Here is a 15706-nt window from a genome sequence, read left to right on the forward strand (position 1 = left end):
GTCGTATTCTTTGTTTTATTTAATATAAAATCTTACCATTTGCTCTTGAAAAAAAAAACAAAAAAATTTTCAAACACTTTTTAAATATAAAAATTCATTCAATTTTTTATAATAATATAAACAAATTCAATGAATTTTAACTAACGAATGAATCACTTGTTAAACAGAAATAAACGTCAAGCGTACTATATATAATTCTTCATATTACAAAGAATCTACATATAAATACACCGTATCTCAGAGGAGAACATTATAATTAACCATTATTATTATTATTATTATTATTATTATGATAGTGGGCAGTTGAAGTTTTGATGGAATGGCCTAAACGTGGTTTTGTCGACCCAAATGTTGGACAAGATTTCCCAGATGCACATGACCACTCTGTTTATAATATTCATCCAAAAACAAACCCGACCAATATGTCGTCATATATACAGCTTTTCTTACCAAATTCACGTAATCCATACCAAACTTTGCTTCTTGATGAAGATGGACATCATGCACAACTCCTTTCACTAATAAATTCGTATCACCAGATTTTCATCCCAAACAATCTCAATTTCACTACATTGAAAAGAGGAAAAAAAACACTACAAGAAAATGTTTCAATAAATACAAAAAATTTTATGATAAAATAAGCATAGACCCAAAGGGCAAACAAAATACTTATTAGCAAATAATTTCTCGTATTAAATAATGTGAATTAATAATTAATGAATATAACAAAAATTTTATTTATTAATTAGCTCGACGTTGATTTTTTCTATTATTTATTCTTGTAGTGAGAAAAAAGAAAAAAAAAATCATTATTTGATCATGATCACCTCCATTTAATATTAAAGAGATGAAGAAGAAGAGGAAAACAGATACTTACAACTTCATATACATATATATGCATGATATATACATATATATATATAAATATAATCGGCCCATGCATGCTGGGTAGGGGTGGGGGTGGGGGTGGGGGTGTGGTGGATTCTGTCAAAATTCATTGCTCCAAAGTTGTGCATTTTTGACTTTGGAAACACTCTCCAATACCTCGACAGGAACAATGTCCCCTACTACCACCACCATCTTCGTTTCCAAATCCACTTGATACGAACTCACTCCTGTTCTTCGTCATCATTACCACACTTATATATTAATTATCTATTCATTATTTATGTTAAATTACAACGATCTCTTCTAAAACTTGATATAATCACGAATACCCTTCGTTGTTTGAAAAATTACTAATTAATACCCCTAATTTTAATTGCCGTCTACCAATTAGTCCATTCTGTTAGATTTTCATCCGGCGAACTAACCAAAATGCCGTTATGGACTAAAAATTATAATTTTATATATTTTTCTATTAACTTAGTGGATAATTTTTTTTGAAAAAATTTTCATCCACTCCCTCCGATTTTTCTAAAAAATTTTATTATACAATAAGGGTATAGTTGACAATTTCATACCTCAATCGAAATATTACATAACTTCATCAAATATCAGGGAGTATTTGTAATATTTTAAACAACGAGAGGGTATTCATAATTATATCAAACCTCAAGAGAGATCGTTATAATTTATCCAATTATTTAATAACATTAATTAGCCAGCAATTAAGAAAACTAAGTGCATATATATGTATATGTGTGTGTGTGTACCTTCCAACTTTGATATGTGTTTCTCGACTTTCCTTGCGCAGCCATTGCAGTGCATTGAAACTCTCAGCACCACCATCTGCAAATACAGATATTCAAGATCAACGTCCATGCTTTTTATGCCATGGATGAAACCAAGTCCGACTCGAGTTTATATAATATTATAAATGAGTAAAATATTTTTTTTTATAAAAAAATAATTTAATTTTATGTATTTTTTAAAATTAAATAATTTATCTTGTTAATTTTTTCAAAAAAAAAATAATTAATTTGCTCATTTGATTAGCAATTAAAAGAGAAAAGACAACTCGGGCAACCCTTAGTACAGGAGTCATTAAACTTTTATTTTTGAAAAATTATGTCAACACTTAATTATCGAGATTAAGTCTAATTACATAAACAGTTGTTACTTTTTTGTGCAAGTTTTTTACTCTAAGGAGGTGTAGACATAAATTACACAATTAATTACAATCTTATTTATTTTTCCAAATTTTACTTTTTGTTTAGAATTAAATATAATCAGTAAATAATATGGTCCCTTAAATTTGCATTTAAAATCAATTTAATTCTTTTAAATTCACTAGAGTCCCTAAACTTTTGTTTTGGTCCGACCAATCAAATTGAGATAAGAATTAATTAAAATTTAAGAACGCTAAAATGTAAATATATATATGTATAGAAACTTAAGAAAATTAAAATGAATATAATTAAAAATACAAATAAGGGCCAAATTACACTAAGCAAATGGTTTTTGCAAGAAGTGAAGTAAGATGCATATATATATATATATATACATATATAAATAGTTTTGGGAAAAGTATTATTTTAGTTCGGTAAGTATGCTTAATTTTAATTTTAATCCGATAACTATGTTCATTTTTATTTAGATCCAGTAACTTACGAAATTGCTTACTTTTAGTCATCTGGCAGATTTTCTAACAATTTTACCCCTATGCAACTTTTAAAATGCAGTTTTAGTCCATATGCACTCATAGAGGTAAATTATCCAAAAATCTGTCAGAGGATTAAAAGTAAGCAATGTCGTAATTACTGAACCTAAACAAAAATAAATATAGTTATCGAACTAAAATTAAAATTAGATATATTTAGCGGTCTAAAATAATACTTTTCCCTATAGTTTTTACCTTAGGCTTTAAGTGGAAGGCAAGAGTAGGTGGGGGGCCACTGCCACTGTCAGTGCCAGTGCTGGTGAGGTTTGGATGAATGAGAGGGTTTTCTTCTTCTTCTTCTTCTTGGGCAGCAGTAGAGTGGTTGTTGTTGCTGATAGACAGACAAGAAGAACAACTACTGTATGCGGCGGCTGGTAAGAGACACAGAAGTTGGAGGGCTCTGCCTCTGCCTCTGCCTCTGCCTCTACTCATCACCTTCCTCATCATCCCTATCCCTATCCCCTATTACTCGCCTCTGCCCAATATCTATCACTCTGCTTTTACTCTCAACACTCACAATATATATATATATATATATATATATATATATAATAGTTTTCATTTCCCTCTTTTGACGTCTGCATACATATCAACATTATAAACGGAAAGTGCAGTTTTAGTGGTGTAATTATATAAGGTGATAAAAATAAATTATAATTTGGTCTTGTAATAAAAGAATTCGACTAATTAATCCTAATTACATTATGTCCTTTTAAATTTGTTAATTTAATTTATTTCCCACAATTTAGGGACCTACCCCTCGTCCACTTTAATATTAAATATTAGGGTAAATTACAATGACTTTTCTAAGATTTTGTATAATTATGAATATCTCTTGTTGTTTGAAAATTATTAATACTCTCTAATTTTAATGACCGTCTGCTAATTAGCCCAATCCGTTAGGTTTTCATCTATTTTTTATGGTGAACTGACCAAAATGCCCTTATGGATTAGAAATTATAATTTTATTTATTTTTTATGGAGACTATGCGGATAATTCTTTTATAATTTTTAACGATTTCCCATCCATCCCATTTGATTTTTTTTATAAGTTTTTAATTTTTTAAAAAATACAGTAAAAACAAAGTCGACAATTTCATACCTCTATCCGATGATTACATAATTTCATCAAACATTATGAGAGTATTTGTAATTTTCAAACAACAAGAAAATATTCGTAATTATGTCAAATCTCAGGAGAGGTGGATGTAATTTACCCTAAATACTATATGGTTAATTTCCAACTTAAAAGCTTCAAAAAAAAGAAATGTAAATTCTTTTAACATGAAAAATATCACATTTGATATGAGAAGATTCCAAGTTAGCAATATTATTTAAGTACAACGCTCTCCTCCAAGGTTTGATTTAAGTACACATAAAATTCAGACCCCCGTAGTTTGAATTTACATCTAATATTTCTAATATATTATTTTCATCCAACAAATAATTCACCCGTTAGTCAAAATTCATAAAATCTGTTGAAATATACGAAAAAAATGAATAAAAATTCATTTTTGCCCCCGATTTATAATTTTTCATTTAAAATATTTAAGAATAAAACAATCATTATTGGAAAAATAATAAAAAAAATAAATAATATTATATTAATAATAAGATTTAGGTACCAAAATAAACACTAGGCATATGTGATTAGGTGGAGAAGATGGAACAATGGTCCATGCACAGATCAGAGTTGTCTTAAGTCATGTGATTTCAGACTGTTGTTGCACAGCCACAGCCTGTGTTTACACATTGCAGTTTATTAGAGAAGTGCAGCAGATTGAGAAAAGAAACATGTTGAAGAATAAAACATACTGTTAAGGCTCTGTTTGTTTGATAGAGATGACATCTTGATTAGATAATTTTTAAAATCCGAAAAAGCAACAAAATCCCTACAAAACCAAGTGTTATAAGATAATTCTAATTTAAATATATTATAAAAAGTCTATTACAAAATACATTAATCGAAATATATTTTTATTTTTTCACACAAATTTAATGCGAAATCTCACTTGAAAATACTGAAAATTAATGAACGAAAGTTCACTTCTTTCCAAAAAAATTTTGAAATTATACTTACACCCCCTTCGAAAATTCATTGTTTACACACGACCCTCTTTTGTTAGAATTTGAACGAAAAATGCTGATGTTAGTAAAAAAAATTTGCATAGTTTTTTAATTTTACCCCTTATTTATTATTTTTATGTTATAATTTTGTAGTTATAAAGGAAAAACTGTAATAATGTTAACTACACTCTATATATATATGTTACATTTATCCTATAAATACAAAAATATACATAAAAATATTAAATAATAGGCAAAATAAAAAATTCATGTAATATTTTTTGTTTATATCAGCATTTTTCTTCCAAAACTTAATGGAAACGGGTCGAGTATAAATCAAAATTTTTAAAGAGAATGTACGTATAATTTTAAAATTCTTTTACAAACAAATATATTTTAATAATTTCGAAGAAAGTTTAAGTATAATTAATCCTATAACAAAGCAAGGCAACAAGAGTCAAAATATTCTGTGATGTTTGTCCTATACATAAGTGGAGAAGGTCAGAATTAATACATACACTAATTTATTTTATATATGTAATTTAGTGGTAATGAAGAATGAAGTGAAAGTTGGTGATGTGTGATTAAGTGGTAATAAGGAATTAAGCAGAACCGGCCAAGACTACTTCACTGTCCCATCCATCACTCGATAAGGCGCCGTTCATGTCGGAAGCGCCACACTTTTATATTAGGAATAATTATAACTTTTTTCTTTTTAAATTATATAATTACACATAATATTTTTAAATATTGAAAAAAATTATATTTGGCAATTTTAAGATTTATTTATATTTAATAAATAAGTTCCTTCGTTAATTAAAATTTATCGATTGTCGATATTAACAAAAATATTAGAAAACAATATCTATATTTACCCACAATTAACTCATTACTAAGTTATTGCAAGTTAAATAATTCTTTATACAATTAAATAACCATAATATGTCTTCAGGCGTTATGCATGGAGGAGGTATACTTTAACTGTTTGTAAGGATAGTTTAGTAAAAAAAATATTTGAAAACTGCACTAAATCAGTATTAAGTCAATTGAGGATAAATATCAATTTTTATTTAATTTTTTCGTTTATATCAACAAATTCGTTGAATTTTAATTAACGGAGGAACTTATTTGTTAGACAAAAAAATTTCAAGAATGCTAAATATAATTTTCCGACCTATATAAAATTTATATGTAATTATACCAAATCTCAAAATAGGAAATATAGTTATCCCTTTATATTAGTAGAGGGTCCACGCATACTGTCATGCTCGTCTAATTATCTTGTCATCATGTGACAGAATGGATATGCAATACACACTCTACTTCACTGATAATTGCACTGTTTTTTCATAAAATTTAGATTCTTTTTTTTTAACACCCGAAGGGGAAGCTTTTCGGAGTCCCCGTCCCTTTTTCATTGAAATTTAACTAACAGCCATCGCTACATCATTACTGCAACAAAATCATAAACGGAGGAGTATTACTTCTTTACATTGTAACAATTTCTTCCAGCGACATTATGTTTTGTGTTTCTGTTGCCATCTTCTTTTGATTCTCCTTGTCCGAGTTCTTGAACCACAAGAGTTGCTCCTTTGTTTCATCACTTGATTTTTCTCCTCCGAATTCTTGAAAATATAAAATTTTATTTCGTCCGAAAAAATTTAAATTATACTTACATCCCTTTTAAAAGTTTATTATTTATACCTGACCTTTTTTGGTTAAGGTTTGAATAAAAAATATTGACATTAGTAAAAAAATTACAAAAATTTCTAATTTTACACGTTATTTAATATTTTCATATAATAATTTTGTACATGAATAAAATAAGATAATATTAACCCCACTCCATATATATATTACATTTATCGAGTTAATTGAGATTTTGGTCCCCCGAACAGTCACTTATGCAGTTTTAGTCGTCAAATAATTTAAGTTTGCAATTTTGATCCTCAAATTTTAATTTTTTTTTGCACTTTTAGTCCTTCTATTAACTCTATCATTAAAGTTAATGAAAATTCTGTTTTAAAATGAAAAAAGAAATTGCTATTTTTTTTTTCATTTTTGGTGTTATTTAAATTTTAATTTAAATAAACCCATTTTTCCTATTTTTTTTTCCAAGCTTCAAATTTTAATTTAAATAAAAAAAATGGATATAAGCAACAAATTTTTTAAATAATCTTAACAAAGAATTGTCAATGATCTGTTTAATGTAGGCAATACCTACAATATGTGTAATGTAAAAACAACATCCACACTAAAAAATATACATTTTTGAATTAATTAAACATCAACACAATAATTTTTTTTTTTCAATCTTTAGATCTTATCTAACACAAATCAACGGTTCATATTACATATGTAATAATCTACAATTTATATAAAATCCTATTTAAATTAGGATTGACATCTTATCTTCAAAAATCAACGGTCCAGATTTAATTTATATATAAACTTTTAAAATATATGCAATATATATGATATATAGATAATTATATTATATATATGTATGTATAGCCCAAACATCCGTCCCTCTCTCCCTCCGTTGCCGGCTCCACCGGTGCCCATCTCCCTCCCTCACAGACCGCCCCCTCCCCAGCCGTCGTTGCCCCCCTCCCTTCCCCTTTCTCATTCCCCTTCCCCTCCCCTAGCCTCATGTCATTGCCCCCCATCGACCGTGGATGTGGCGAACAATGGAGTAATGTGATCGGTGGCGAATGAAGCTATAGATGAAAATATTAAATAAGGGACAAAATTAAAAGTTTATGTATATTTTTTTGCTAACAACAATATATTTTTCATCCAAATTCTAATGAAAGGGGGTCAGATGTAAATGAAAAATTTATGAAGAGGGTGTAAGTATAATTTCAAAATTTTTTTGAGGAAAATATATATAATTTTGTATTTTTAGAGGGGGTCTAAGTGTAATTAATCCTAAAATTTAATATAATTATATATAAATTTCTTTTAATTTAATAAATTCATTTAGTATCTTTGATGTTTATTTCTATCTATAAATAAATCCCATTATTAGTGAAATTATTAAATTTGTTGATATTTGTAAAAAAAAATTGAATTAAAATTTATATTTACATCTAACTAACTTATTACTGATCTAGTGCAGGTCAAACAAATCATTTCTAACCAAACTATCTTTATACATCTTTATACAATAAGACGTGGGAAGATATACCTTCACCCTTATAATGATATTTTAATTAAAAAAAATTATTTGACTTGCAATAAATGTGTCGTATGAAAAATGATGTAATCATCCTTTTAATTTAAACCATTATAGACTATTTTATTTTTAATAAAAAACATTAAATAATTTCAATTCCAATCACTATCACACTTTAAAATATGTCCCCAAAATTATATGCAATTTTCAGAAATATTTAATTACTATCAAATAAATAAGGATGGCAGTATTTTGTTTTTCTGAGCAATGGACCCATCTTAAACTCGTCTCTTTTGAAATTAATATAAGATTAAAATAAATTTAAGATTAAGTTCAAGCTTTTAAAATAATAATAATAATTATATCAAACTATAAGTAATCTACTTTTTCAAAATACACAAGTACAAATATTCCGAACTACGTATGGTTTCAAAATTGAAATTTAAGTATATACATTCGTAAACAATTAATTGTTTACTAATTGTATTAATTTCTTTTTCTTATATATATATAACATATGTTGTGATCTCATATGTCTTTTTAAGGGGAATAATGAATAGGATCAAAAATAAAACGAGCCTAAATTATCGAACCAAAAATTTTATTACCTCTCTTTTTGAATTAAAGAATAAATTTTATTAATTTTAATGGTCCAACCCTAGATTCTCCGGTCCGAAATAGAATAAGACTCAATAATAATAAAAATCAATGAATTTTGAAAAAAAAAAAAATCCAAGCTGAACCTACTACAAAAAGATTGATTTTTTCTTTTTATCAATACTATAAATAACTACTATCAATATAATCTATCATAGTCAAATAAAATCAATACAAAAAATTTAAACTTTAATCATAATAGTTAAACGTTTACTACAATTTTCGCCACGCCAAATTTTTATTTATAATATTCAACTATAACTAATATTTTAATCTTATTTACAAAAATGACAACTAACGACCTTTGAACAGCTGTGATTAATTGAAATTCGTTATAAACTTTTTCCTTTGGAGTATATTAAGTAATCATAACAAAAAAAAAAAATTATATCACTTGCAGTACCTCTAGAATTTAAATAACACAGATATAATAATGTCAACAATATTGTCCATATACATACGCTTAATTATATCCAAATAATAATAATAAAAATAATAATGTAGAATTAAATAATGTTTAAACAATGGGTGGCATGAAATGTATTACGTATGCGAAAGAAAGCAACACAGATGGATGTGCATTAGGGTTTGTGATTATTCTGCCGACAATTGGGTGTGCAGACTTGCAAAATTTTGTCCTTACATCAGTAAAATACTGTAATAATTGGTGGACAGGAGGCCCATTGAACACCCAATTATTGGAATACATACAGGGCATTATTAATTATTATTATAGAAGGTTGGAATTCTTTATCAAGTGGGGTTTTAGTCAGTCCCTCCAGGTTAGATCCATGTGATCATACATTTCTTTTGTGTTCATGTTCATAAAGCTAAGAGTCATTGGTTGGATGTCATGCACATGTACTGCACATGTCCAAATGACTCATCTTATCCATGCTGCAATTTCAAATTGATTGAAGATCTATGATTGTTGAAAAATACTATGCTTAACGTTTGCAACGGATGTTCAGCTGAATAAATTTGGCAGAATTTTGGATGGCTGTTGCTAAATTTAGTGTGTTCTCAATTTCGACTGGATATTGCAACGGTCAATTGGTGTCATTGGTCTGCGATGGATTTACTAACAGGTGCGAATAGCTGTTCAAATTGTTGTAGTGCACATAAACCACTAACAAGTTGTTGGTTCGGGGATACGCGAGTCGAATATAAAGTGGATTGTTGTCAATTAATGGGGTTAAAATTCTTAAAATCGTACTTGTTCGGAGTAGTTTAACTCTTTTATTTCACCATAAAATAAGATTAATTTCGTGTTTAACGTGGAATAGTGACAAAAATAGTGAAAAAGGAAGTGCACATGAACCACTAGTTACGGCTTTCATCAACTAGACATGAGTAATATTATCGAATGCTGGGTAGTAGTGGGTTCTTGGACAGTTGTAATCGGGGGATGGGCGTTGGGTCTATTAATTGGTCTGAAGAAGTGGGTTGGTGGAAGCCATGGATCCCTCCAAATTCTCACCTGCATGTAGCTTGTAACACAAGTTTAACCGACCAAATACTTCTCCAAGAGCTTGATGGATTAGAGGCCAAGTTAGAGTCCAGGAAGTGCACTCGTGGGAAGTATCTGGCTTTAAGGACCTTGCTGAGAAGACTGTCAGGCTTTGTAAGAATTCACAATGTTGAAAGCCTCAAGATCCCAAAAGCCCATTCCCCCTCGTCCTTTGCTATCACACAGTTTGCTCCAAGCTACCCAGTGGATCCATTTTTCTTTTGGACTACTCCACCGAAAATCTGCAAGAATAGATTCTATTTCTTTGATCAAGGTTTTAGACAATATAAAATAACTCATGGCATCTTGAAGGACAAATTTAATCACTTCTTTGCCTGCTTGAGAGAGAAACTTTTCTTTCCAAATCCTGTTTCGATTGTATTGGAAAATCTCTCTTTTTGAATGCTCGATACAGGATGGCAGTCCAAGGTACTTATCGTGTCTGTTTTCCATTGTGACTCCGATTATTTGAGCAAGCTCCTCTTGGATATGAGCCTTCATATTCCTGCTAAAAACAACCAAGGATTTTTGCAAGTTGATAAACTGGCTTGAAGCTTTCTCATATCTTCGGAGGATGGCACGAATGCACCAGAATGTTTCCTTTGTTGCCTCCCCAAAAATCAGTGAGTCATCGGCAAAAAGGAGATGTGAAATTCTAGGTGCATTATGTGCCATTGTAATTCCTTTTGAATATTGTCTTTCAATATCCTGTATCAAACAGTTTAGAGTTTTCGCACAATAGATAAATCAATAGGATGATGATGGGTCCTCCTGACAGAGTCCCGATGAGACATAAAGCATAACAAGGGAAATAAAAGATTGGTGAAAACCTAGTTTACCTAGGACTCTCTCCAAAAACCTCCACTCAATTCTATCATATACTTTGCTCATATCTAGTTTAAGTGTAGCATTGTCCACTTTCTCTTTCCTTTTATGTTTCAAAAAGTGATGAATTTGACAAGAGATAAGAACATCATCTGTGATTAATAGGCCCTGAATGAAGGCTGATTGGGATGGTGAGATAATGAAGTCAAGGCAGACCTAAGTCGATTGGCTGTAGCTTCAGAAGCTAATTTGTAAATCACGTTACACTGGCTTGTAAGCCAAAATTGTGAAACAGATTCAGGTGGTGGCGCATTTAGGGATAAGCACAACATATGCGTGATTTAGTCTGGGTAAAAAAGTGCGGGAGTTGAGAAATTCAAACGCATATTTTGTTATATTAATATCAACGATATTCCTGTATCTCTAAAAGAATATAGGGGGAAGACCATTAAATCTAATTACCGAAAAGAGAGAGTGTGTATAATTTTTAAAAATACAGGGGATGTTTTGTTTTTTTTATTTAACACAAGAAGATTTTCAGCTAAATTTTTATAATATAGAGAGATTTTATGCAATTTATCCAAAATAATAATAATAATAATAATGATAATCTCAACCCATTGGGCGACTCCGTATTGCTAATAAGAGCAAGCTGGGTCGGACTAAATCATGGTACAATCACGAAGAACGACGGGCCGCTGTCCTTTACTGGCAAAAGCCCATTCCACGATCGCTCAACTCCACCTCTCATTCGCTTCCACTATCTACACCAAGGCCGAAGAGAAAGGAAAGGAAAAAGAAGAGATAAAACTGAGCAGTGAGAGGCTTTTCTCTGCTTCTACAACAATGGAGAGCGCTCTCTTATGTGCTTCTTCTCCCGTTATTTCTTCACAATGTAAGACTTCTCAGTTTCAGTTCTCTCATTTTATCTATCTTGCTTCATATTTATCGTAATCTCGTTCGTCCAGCATGTCATTGTAAACCAGTTTTTCCGTTTATGTGATTATTTCTGGTTACTACTGTCAGGTCATTCTAAAGCTTGCGATCTTGGAAGAAATTTTCGCAGTTCGTTCAGCGGCAAATTGCTGTACAAGAATTCCGTTTTGATAAGAAACACTGGAACTGCGTCAAGAAGCCGCGCCACTGTTTCTTCTCTGGTTCATATTTTTCACCCTTTTATGGGTTATCTATTGCCATTGATTGCTTGCCTCGTTTTGTTTATTATGAGAAAAGATTGTGGGGGAGTTGTTTCTCCGGCTCGTTGGATAGCGAATATATAAAAGATTAATGCAAATCCGAGGAGAACTCCGTAGTTGTATTACAAGCCCTGAACTTCTATGCTGCTGAAGCCTTGTTGATTGTGTTTCTTTCACTCGAATGAGTATTTTTTGTGGAATTTGTTGTGTACTGGAGATCATAAGTTGACGAATCAACAGAGCAGGCGCATGAGCTTTGATGTTATTACGTTTTGCAGCTAGGAAGGAAAGTGAAAAAGGAGACCATCATACCGGACCCCGACTACCGTATTCCAATTGTACTTCTAGGTGAGTACTGACAAATATGAGCACCTAAGTTTAATTATGATTCTCTTTTCTCCCTTGCACGGTTAGATGCAATTTTGTGTTAGTTCCACAAGCATTGTAAAACAATAAACCACAAGGGGGGAAATGAAAGAATGCATGTTGGCGACATTGCAACATTAGATGAAGTACTGCACAGAATTTTACACTTAAATGGAATTTAGTGCTTGATGGCTGTATAGAAATTCTGAGCCATTTAACTTGGCAGGGGCTGCCGGTGGTTTTGTTTATGTCGATAATTTAGCTGCAGCAGTTCCTGTTGCTCTCCTTGGATTACTCCTTTTAGTCCAGGTAATGTCATGGTTTGACAAAGCATAAAAGACTGCAATTCATTGATGAAATCTAGTTTGAGTCTAGGATATTAAACCAAACAGTTGAGTTGATTTTCTTGGAGTTGAAACCACTTTAAGCTTACAGTCAGTAACTTTGCTAATGTGTGTCTTCTTTAGACACATCCTCTTTCTCTAACGTCAGGATAACTTAGTTTTCTTCTTTCAGGCAACAAGAGTGAGATTCGTATTTGACGACGAGGCCCTGGTTTGTTTACTCAGTTCAGAATAACACTTCTGATTCTTAATAAGGAACAAGCATGCATCAATCTAATCCGGCATTGCATTAGTATTGTTATTGATGCTAGATATTGGAATGATAACTTAACCATCATAGTTTATTTAGTATAGTGTTTCTGGGAACAACTCTGGTCGGTCTACCAAAACCCTTATTTTGCTTTTGCTTGAGGAGAACTCCATCAAACTACAAGTCCCACTGGGGCAGTTATTAAGATCTTTGTCATACAAACACTAGTACGAATAGCTTGTTCCAAAAGATACTAATATCATGTATGCCACAGTGGCTTCCGTATTCTGGAAACAAATAGCCAGTGCATCAGGTACTGACCTGATCTTGTAATGTCTAATATACGTCACTGTGGAAGGTTTTTGGTTCTCTTAGGCTATATATGAGTTTTAGTTATTGTAGTAATATTTAGTTACCTTCTCCATGTTGCATATTTTGTTGGAATTTTATTTTCCTTTTTAACAGAAAACAATAGAACTCTGCTATAATATTACCATGAAGTATTCCGAAAATACCTGATTATAGGAGGTGAAAGTTGGAGACCAGCTTCAGGAGTCGGGTGAAAATGTTTTTGTGGGTGGAAAAAACCGCTGGAAGTAAGTGGACCTTTTATTAGCACGATCCATTTCTCAAATAAAAGTAAGTGTTTAACTATTAAATGCATGGCCAGATATTCAACATTTGTAAACTGGGAGCTCTGGTGGCCTTCCTTCCCAATCTTAGTTTATTTTAAGGAGAAACAAACCAAAGCTGAAGGACAGATTCACTTTTTCCCAGTAATTTTTGTAAGTACCTTGGAAGTTGCAAGTTGTCTTATTTGCTAGAAATCAAAAGCTTTCTCGTCGTGCTTATCACTTCATTACTCCTATTGCTTGTGGCATATAGAATGGGAAGCAGCTCTATGATGTTATGGTGCAAAGGTGTGGTCCTTCAAAAACTAGCGGGCCTAAATAGTTGTAATGCCTAAAGTTTCAAATTGAAATCAGTGTCAGATCATACAATATATCAAGGTATGAAGTGTTATATCTTGCTGAAAGTTAATGTATCTTTTTGCACATACCCATCATATGTATTTCACATCTTTCATTGTTCAAAAGATTTTCCTATGCCAAAAGGGATGCTCTTCAAAGTTGGATGTGATTTCTTATGAATTGATCACACTAGAATTTATTGGTACAAGATTAACTACTAATATGAAGTTCACCACTATACTTTTATGTCTAAAGATGTTTGCAGTTCGGATCAACGAATTTGAAGGTTTTTTAAGATGAATGCTTTTTGGCTGCTGAAGTTACAATGACAGTTACGTGCAATTTAATTCATTTTTTCAGTAGAACCCCTTTTGGAGCTCTTTTCAACACACCACAATATGAGACATTCTTGAAATTTCGATTCAATCCTGGTAAATCTAAGTTGGTTGTGTCTTCATGATGGTATAGACTCACCACCCCCATTACAGCCACAAGCCTTGCTTAGTCTACCTACATATTTGCCTACCTGAGGACTTCCTTTAGGAGAAGGCATAAATCCATGAAGCACACTTGCAGAGAATTGACAAGCAAAACCAGATGTATTAATATCTGTGTTTCAAATTGATGGCCATGTTTTAAACTTTTGTTGCAGGGACGCTGGACCCGTTTAATTCTGGAAGCTGAACTGCAGAAGATTTAAATCATGTAAGCTTTTGCGGATTGCATCACATCTATTAATCGATGTGGGACTGCTGCGGCTAGCTAAATTTTTTCTTGCAAATGAATGCACTAGTCTACCTGTATAAAATCATGTATATGATAGAATATAGCTCATTCGAGATACTTTTATACCTTATGCTTTTAACTGGAATTGTTAGCTCGTATCTACCTGTAACTTTTATTTTTCTTGTCTTATGTCTCTAATTATGTTGTCCATCGGGCTCCTAAACCATTTAGCATCTCAAATTTTCACTTCAACTCATAATATACCAATTAGAAACTAAAAAACTGGGATTTGCCTCCACTCCTTTAAAATTTTATCTTCTGAAAGCCACCTCCAGTTGGGGTTTACATTTTTTGCGAATGCCCAAGGCAAAAGATTCTAATTTTTTTTTACTTTGTTACAAAATTTTTCATGTTAATTCTTAATTCATTAAGGTTGTGTCTGGAAGAGTGGATTTGGGTTTGAATTTGCCTAAAAGTTTGAAATGAATGGATTTTAAGTTCATTTGATTTCAAATCCACGTACTTGAATTCTCTCAACTTTCTTTGTTTTAAAGGGAAGATGTATTTTATTTAATTATAAGGAAGAGAGTCAGTTTTGATAGCTGCTCGTACATCTTAATTAAAATTGCTATTAAATTTGGATTCTTGAGCTAGTACGTGAGCTACTCAATTGCCTTCCGGTCGAATGTGTCAAATCTCCCACGAACTGCTGGTGTGGTGTTCATGCTCTGAGCATCCATAGGTATGGGACAAACGTAGGAGTTGCGCACTGCTGGAGCTTGGAGCCTAATAACCACACACCAATTATCACCTCCCAAGAGGATTTGGTTCTACACGTTGCGCTGCACCAATTCTGCAGCTCCAGTCGGTACAGTTGCCATGATGATCTCTAGCAATTGCACCAATACCTACTCATCTTCCATGTTTGTGGACAACCCTATTGAAGTTTACCTTCACTGTTCCTTGTGGCGGATGTTGCCAGTTATTGCTCCTGTCAGCAATAAAGCAGGAAAT

At 31.5% G+C, this 15706-nt stretch overlaps 2 protein-coding genes across 3 annotated transcripts; one reads left to right on the forward strand and one right to left on the reverse strand.

Moving 5' to 3' along the window:
• Nucleotides 1-854: 854 nt before the first annotated feature.
• LOC148785084 (uncharacterized) lies at nucleotides 855-3150 on the reverse strand. The gene is made up of 3 exons (XM_088875290.1): nucleotides 2798-3150; nucleotides 1656-1731; nucleotides 855-1115 (listed from the first exon to the last, which is right to left on the reverse strand). Exons 1-3 carry the CDS (start codon nucleotides 3047-3049, stop codon nucleotides 988-990), a joined length of 456 nt encoding a protein of 151 aa, XP_088731416.1. The 5' UTR covers nucleotides 3050-3150; the 3' UTR covers nucleotides 855-987.
• Nucleotides 3151-11529: 8379 nt separating this feature from the next.
• LOC105173507 (uncharacterized) lies at nucleotides 11530-14900 on the forward strand. 2 transcript variants are annotated; one of them, XM_011095267.3, is made up of 9 exons: nucleotides 11534-11734; nucleotides 11866-11996; nucleotides 12314-12383; nucleotides 12628-12710; nucleotides 12918-12956; nucleotides 13521-13591; nucleotides 13666-13780; nucleotides 13881-14005; nucleotides 14619-14900. In XM_011095267.3, exons 1-8 carry the CDS (start codon nucleotides 11686-11688, stop codon nucleotides 13947-13949), a joined length of 627 nt encoding a protein of 208 aa, XP_011093569.3. In that variant the 5' UTR covers nucleotides 11534-11685; the 3' UTR covers nucleotides 13950-14005; nucleotides 14619-14900. The 2 variants fall into 2 exon arrangements, with proteins under 2 accessions (XP_088731388.1, XP_011093569.3); XM_088875262.1 differs by lacking the exon at nucleotides 12918-12956 and having other exon boundaries at nucleotides 11530-11734.
• The last annotated feature ends 806 nt before the right edge of the window (nucleotides 14901-15706 follow it).

The sequence above is a fragment of the Sesamum indicum genome, linkage group LG11 (assembly GCF_026168435.1).
Source record: "Sesamum indicum cultivar Baizhima isolate 11 linkage group LG11, ASM2616843v1, whole genome shotgun sequence".
In the NCBI taxonomy this organism is placed as follows: Eukaryota; Viridiplantae; Streptophyta; class Magnoliopsida; order Lamiales; family Pedaliaceae; genus Sesamum; species Sesamum indicum.

Excerpts from the sequence above, each read along its gene's own strand:
- LOC148785084 (XM_088875290.1), bottom strand. The coding sequence starts at position 3,049 with ATGATGAGGAAGGTGATGAGTAGAGGCAGAGGCAGAGGCAGAGGCAGA. Across the intron at positions 1,732-2,797 it reads CCTTCCACTTAAAGCCTAAG|ATGGTGGTGCTGAGAGTTTC; the intron begins GTAAAAACTATA and ends CTGTATTTGCAG. Across the intron at positions 1,116-1,655 it reads ACACATATCAAAGTTGGAAG|GAGTGAGTTCGTATCAAGTG; the intron begins GTACACACACAC and ends GACGAAGAACAG.
- LOC105173507 (XM_011095267.3), top strand. The coding sequence starts at position 11,686 with ATGGAGAGCGCTCTCTTATGTGCTTCTTCTCCCGTTATTTCTTCACAA. Across the intron at positions 12,957-13,520 it reads TATTTGACGACGAGGCCCTG|GAGGTGAAAGTTGGAGACCA; the intron begins GTTTGTTTACTC and ends ACCTGATTATAG. Across the intron at positions 13,781-13,880 it reads ACTTTTTCCCAGTAATTTTT|AATGGGAAGCAGCTCTATGA; the intron begins GTAAGTACCTTG and ends TGTGGCATATAG.